At 39.5% G+C, this 6,961-nt stretch overlaps 1 protein-coding gene across 1 annotated transcript; it reads left to right on the top strand.

The window, feature by feature from the left end:
• The first annotated feature begins 2,317 nt into the window (after positions 1 to 2,317).
• LOC123053182 (uncharacterized) lies at positions 2,318 to 3,728 on the top strand. Its single transcript, XM_044476602.1, has 2 exons — positions 2,318 to 3,095; positions 3,240 to 3,728. The coding sequence occupies exons 1-2, from the start codon at positions 2,770 to 2,772 to the stop codon at positions 3,508 to 3,510; spliced, it is 597 nt and encodes a 198-aa protein (XP_044332537.1). The 5' UTR covers positions 2,318 to 2,769; the 3' UTR covers positions 3,511 to 3,728.
• Positions 3,729 to 6,961: the final 3,233 nt, after the last annotated feature.

The following is a 6,961-nucleotide window of genomic DNA, read 5'->3' as shown; positions in this document are numbered from 1 at the left end:
TTCTTTTAACATTTTTGTTTTCATTTTTCCTTTCCTTTTTCATTTTACGAACATGTTTCAAAATTGTGAATATTTTTAAATCGTGAAATCATAAACATTTTTTTTCCAAAATGGCAAACCTTTTTAAAAATCGTAAACTATGTTCAAATTCAAGAAGATTTAAAAAGAATTGCGAGCATTTTTTTGAAACTCATGATTCGTGAACAATGTTTTGAATCGGCGGCCATTTTTGAATCGATGAACATTTTTGGAAATTTGGAAACTTTTTCAAAAATTCATGAACAATTTTTTGTTTTAACGAACATTTTTTGAACTGCATAAACATTTTTTGAATTCAAGAACATTTTTTTTAATAAGCAAATATATATCGATGGACTTTCATTGAAATTTGGGAAAGATATTTGAAATTCACGAACATATTTTTGAATTTGGTGAGCATTTGAATTCGTGAACATTTGTGCAAATTCATGAAAAATAATTAATACCCAAACATTTTTTATTTTGCCAAACATTGTTTTCAAAATCATGCACAATTTTTGAATGCAAACATTTTATGAATCAATAAAAAAATTATGATTTCCTAATAATTTATTGAATTCATACACATTTTATGATGTTTAAAGCATTTTCAAAAACCATTTTTTTAAAGAAATGCGCCTTTTTTAGAAATCCCATATTCTTATATATATATAATAGATGGGGCACCTAGGTGCCTGGGCACCTTGTTAGTTTTGGAAACTGTGATATATTTAATTTGTTTTCTAATTATTCTTCATGCAAGACTTTCCATCCTTACGTTTTATTTTTGGGTCTAACTATTAGGCATGCAACACTTGCCATATAATAAAATGTATTAATGTTGATTTTGTTTGAATTGCTGCAGGTATATAATACACATATTTTTGTTTTCTAACTATTTAATACGGGTATCTAATACCTACCAACGAAATTATATACATATGCATGTACGTATATATTCAATAATTTATTTTTGAACTATTACATTTTTTGTTTCCTAATTATCTAAAATGGGTATCATACTTACTAACCAAAGTATGTGCGTACGCGGGTATGTATATACACAATAATTTATTTGTTGACTAACTGCATTTTATTTTTATTTTTTCTAACTATCCAATACAGTTATACAATACCTACTGACTACAATATTGTAACACCTGGTCGACCTATATAAGGCTATATGAAAAATGGTAGGAAAATATTGTACATACCTGGTCGATGTATATACCCGGTTATGTGGAAAAAATGTAGAAAATATTATACATCAAATAATATACTTCAAGTGAAAATATCCAAGATGTCTACACACTTATATACCCGGCTGTGCGAAAAAAGATTTTTTTTTACATAACCAGTCGATGTGTGTACCTAAAGTAAAATATGGCTATGTATATGCCTAACTACGTGACGTATGGGTATCTACCTAAGATATTTTGGGTTATGTATGTATATACCTACTAATTTATTCAAGTTATTAGTTACTCGATGAAAAATAAAGGAGCGCACATAAAAAATACGACATCCATTATACACACAAAAAAATAGCCAGCTACGTGACGTATGAGACATGCATGGGCTTAATTTGGGTGGGTATTAAGTGTCCCTATCAAGCAATAATTAGTAATAATTCTTTCCTAATAAAAATCTAATGCATTTATGAATTAGTGCTAATACTAATTACACGTGCACAGATCTTAGTGTTCATCCAACAGTTTCTAGGCAAGGTGCCCAGGCACCTAGGTGTCCCATATGGGCGGACAAATGTTTATATATATAGGACAAATGTTTATATTAATTACACGTGCACAGATCTTAGTGTTTATATATATAGGACAAATGTTTCCTATAACCAGTGGTAGTTACCACCACTTGCGTTTCGTATGTTGTTTGACTATCTGTCGAAACCGACAGTATTTACGTGTAGTATGTAGTATATAATAATGTTTATGTAGTATATATACTAATTTTTAGGTAGTATGTATCGTATTTTGAGTATGTTATTTTTTATGTACAAATATGTACTTATTTTATAAATATAACAAAAACTATGTGCTCATATACAATTTTTTCGCGTAACTTGCTTTGCAATATCTTAGATATAATATATGAACATATTTAAAATGATAAAGTAGTATATATAATAGCACATGTTAGTATATGAGACATGTGGGATAACTACCCCGAAGTGATAGGATGTATTATATATATATATATATATATATATATATATATATATATATATATATAGGGTGGGTCTATTTTAATAACACCTCTAAGACCTTATTCTGCTAACAGCTAGTGTTATTCTGCTAACACCCCAACCCACCTCCTGCCCGCGCGACCACGACCCCAATCCGACTCCACCTTCTTCCGTCGGCGCCACCCGATGACCGCCGGCGCCATGAAAAATGAACCGCACGCAGCGACCAAAACAAACCCACGACCCCTCCCCTCCGCTCACTCCCTTATCCTCTCCACCTCCTTCCTTCAGCCGGGGCCGCGCCCACCCCATGCTGCACGACGCCCCTCCTCAAGCCCATCAATGAGCAGCTCCCGGGAACTTCTCCCCCAGCAACGCGCAGCACCCCGGCGCCCCTCCCCAAGCGCCCTCACCTCCCGCCTCGGGGGTCACCGGATCCCGACGGGATCTAGTCGAGGCCTGCTCACCACAGACGGCGGCGTCGCTCAGCCACCACCCAACCCCGGCGACCTCCCGCCGCCTTCTACGCGCACAGTCACTCCCCCGCCATGACCCAGGCAAGCGCCGCCTCCCACCACGTCCTCCACTCCTCCTACCTCCAGCTCACCACCTTCCCCCAAATTCTCTCCTCCCCCACGACCTCCCCTCTCCTCCCCCCATGTCGCCGCCCCGCAGCCTTCTTCCGCTCCGCGCACCGCCGCCTTCCCCCGTGCCGCCGCGCCGCAACCTTCCCCCGCTCCGCCGCGCCACTGCCTTCCCCCGCTCCGCTGCCCCACCTGCTTCCTCCATGCTGCCGCGGCGCCATCGCCTGGATGCGCCTCCGTCGCGAACCTTGCCGGTGTGACGCTGGACCAGGCGACGAGGGCGCTAGATGGTTCGTACAGCGACGCGGGGCGCACATCGTGCTCTTCTGCAGTCGAGCGTGTGTGGTGTTGCAGTTCGGAGCGTGCAATCCCGCAGCTCGGCCCTCCCTTCTCTCTCTCTCTCATCTCTTTCCTTTCTGCTCTCCCTCTCCCAGCTTGATGTGGACTCCAACAGGCGACGACGAGACCCCCTTCCTCGTGATGCACTCCGTTTCCCCAGCCGACCCGGCCCCGAGCTCTCACCTCCTCTCTGCAGTGCAGACCGGCGCACGCGCAGTTCGCCCCCTGACGGCGTGCAGTACGGAAGTTGCGTTGCTGCAGCACGCTGGCGTGCGTGCAACCGTGAAGATAAAAATCAAAGTGGAATATGAAGTCCGCTGTGGCTTGAATGCAGTCTGTTGTGGATGCCTTTTTACTCAGAATTGATTATGTGTCTATTTTCTTTCGATGCGCTGCAGTGCGCCTCGCCGTGCAGTTCGGTGGTGTTTTTCAGTTCATTTTTTTTGTTGCATCTACTGCAGCGAAAAAATGTTTGGTAAAAGAACAGTTTAGAGCTTTTCCAGACTTTTTTTGTCTGCTTTTGCTGTTCAATTCCGTCCAACGGGAGGTGTACGCACATATATTTCATGCCCAGTATTGCCTTATGTGATTTACTTAGTGTTTAATCATATCTTTTTAGAGATATAAGCTAATCAACAGCTAAATATAATCATTAGGGCCAATTACCTAATGGGAGAATGATTGCTTCAATAGGCATTGGTAGTCTGCTACTCTGCTTTCAAGAGGAAATGCAGAAGAGACTTCACAAGTTAAGTGGAAGTGATGGACAACCTCTGGCTTGACAACCTTGTGCGCCTCCTTGCTTACTGTGATGAAGGTGATTACTCGTTTACGGTTATGTCAAACAACAACATGGCTCCCTACATATTTGGTATGTTCTTTCTTGCCTATGATCAGAATATGGATCACAATAGACCATTAGGTTCTCTTATGAAATTGTTAGTATTTGTTGTTCTGCATTCCAATACATAAGTGCAGCTCATTGCTTAATGAGCTAGAATCAGGGAAACACGATAAGTAGCATGTAGATAAAGTTTCGGATAGTAGAACTGAAAATTTGGACAATACCTCCAGAGGAAGCTTGTATGCTTGATATGGTTGTGACCATGGCAAAGCTCATGGACGAGGAATTATATCCTCAGGTTATCGTATTATATGGTGGGTGAGCTTCAAAATTTTGTGAAATAACATTTCCAATAGTTCAGAGATGCTACTTTACTGTAAGGATTTAAGTGTATGGTCTCTGTTTTAAATTCCTAATACAAGTAATGGACTCTGGGAGGTTTTGTTTATCCCATGTCCTTGCTGTTAATAGCTGATATAATTTCATCGTGAGCACCCAAATATTGCAGCTCTATTGTTGTTCATGGCTGTTGGCCTATGGCCTACAGAAAGAGTTATTAGTAGTAACCTCGTGCATTATGTGCTGGACTGTAGTGGTGCCGCATGCCCCTTGTACTATTTTCATCATTGACAGATGCAGGTAGCTAATTATCACTGCAAAATGTTGTGGCTACAGTTTTTGTCTTGTTAATTCTGCATTCGCCCCTTTCTGATAAAGTGTTAATTCTGTATCAGTTATATCTAATGTTTTGTGCATATGCGGAGAAGCATGTCTAATTGGCCTCAGGTTCAGAACCATATTACACAACAAGCAGTTCTCCTTGGCAATTAATCACATGGAAAACTTGCGTTAGTTCCTTAGATGATAATCCTGATGTTAAACACGTGTCCTGATTATTTAATACTCCCACAGTGTGCTTCTGCCGTAATGCCTGATTTGCTCATATGGACAGTATTGACTATAGATCTATGGAGCCGTGCATAAGTTGCTAAGATAGCTCGTTTTTTTCTTTTCTGGATTTGGAAACAATTAGTAATGGGTAGCATCATTGCTGAAACATTATGGATGTACTACAAATATTGTGCATTGCAACCACATGGTTATCTTTATATCCCTAGACTAGGTACGCAAAAGTATTTATGGTTCTGGTACAACTTTAGGTCCTAATAATCTACACTTACAATTAATATGTCTTTCAAGTAAATTCAGCATCTTGTTATCTCATACGATCATGGTACAGCCATATTGCATATAAAGCTTTTGGCAATTCATGAAAATTCCTTACGGTTCTTTTTTATGTGCAGGCCAATCAAGAACGCATGTCAAACACTAATATGCAGAGTCGGCCAAGGGAATATTGAGTCGTAAGAAGTACTACAAGTGGGAACATGTTTAGTTTTTCTATGGTAATGTTAGACTTATAAGATCTTTGTTTAAATTGATGCAGAAACAGTTGCTAGCCTCCCATATACAAGATTGAGAATTGGGATATATAGATGAAAAGTCATGGCCAATGGCTCTTTTATGCTTCAGATTTTTTTTCTATGCTGATGGATTTTCTTTCCTCGAAGTTGATGACATGGTTACACGATTTTTTGCTACTGTAGCAAAAATTTGATTAACGTGGTGCATATACTAGAATCTTGAAAGAATTTGCCACATAATTCGTAATGTCAAGCAAGCTAGAGAGCAATGAAAACACGGCCGATGCGCCTTTAAGTACTCCCTCCGGTTGGGTTTATAAATCGGGCACGGGTTTTAGGTCTTTGATTTAACTCAGAAAACATGTATTATGTTCTAGAAATATTATATATCTACATTCTCTGTTGAATGTAGTTTTTAACCATATAATTTTTTGTGGTATACTATACATGCTTTATTAGTCAAGTCCAAGACCTAGAAACCCGTGCCTGACTTATAAACCCAAGTGGAGGGAGTACTGGTAATGTATTTAATCATCCAGAGAATGTGGACGTACTTTAAGATCATCAAGATGACCCATGAGCATGTTTAGCAATGTTTATTATGGTAGACTGCAAGCAATCAATCTGGTAGTGTTATCAAAAGTTATAGTTAAAATCCCCTAAAAAGAAAAAGATGCAGTCCAAATGATGCTATAACTGTCTCTGCAGATTACCTTTCAGATGTGCTACCATACATGGGACACCCTAAGATGCATGTGTTATAGAACATGGAACTCCCTAAGGTGTGGAGCTAGAAGAGGTGGTGTTGCCAAAGGCAGTGCCAGCTAATGCACGGATGGCTAATGAAGCCGATCACCGCTAGCAGCTAGCATGTATGCATCATATTACCACAGATGTCGAGGCACAGCTTGCTGACGGAACCAAGCAAGTCAACCATTGCAATCTGAATGCAAATATTATCGAACATGGGATTATATGTATAGTTTTGTAGCAATACACATGCGCTTTGGGATGTAAGTTTAAGCAATGAACATGTACTTTGGGATGAAATGGATAGGTGAATGAAGAAATATGAAAAAAAAACGTATGTCCTCAAGTGAAATGATTATCTAGAGAAATGTTTGTATATATTCCATTGTCGTTCCGTTGCATCGCACGGGCATCTAACTAGTAAGCCTAAAACAAGTTAGAAAAACGATAAAAAATGGTCATGTGGTTGGCTCGTAAGAAAAAAAGAAAAAAACGCGTGCAATTCCTTATGTTGATATTGCAGTACGGTTTTCCGTCCGATGTAGTGCCCTTGCTCGTCGAATGCAGTTTGGTTCATCCGAAATGAAAATGAAAATACACAAAAAAAACAACTTAAAAAAGAAATCGTGCAGTGCACTTGCTCGTCTGATGCAGTGAGGTTTTTAATTTGAAGCAGTGCAGTTTCCTGTATGATGCAGTTTACTCGTCAATTTATGTGTCATGAAAAACAGAGACTAGTGAACTTCGTGTCCCGAAAAACTGTGAGATAATCACGTGAAAAACGCGTGAAGCACTGATG

The sequence above is a fragment of the Triticum aestivum genome, chromosome 2D, assembly GCF_018294505.1.
Source record: "Triticum aestivum cultivar Chinese Spring chromosome 2D, IWGSC CS RefSeq v2.1, whole genome shotgun sequence".
Taxonomy (NCBI): Eukaryota; Viridiplantae; Streptophyta; class Magnoliopsida; order Poales; family Poaceae; genus Triticum; species Triticum aestivum.
Note: the sequence above shows the minus strand (reverse complement) of the source record. Positions and strands in the feature narration are given on the sequence as shown.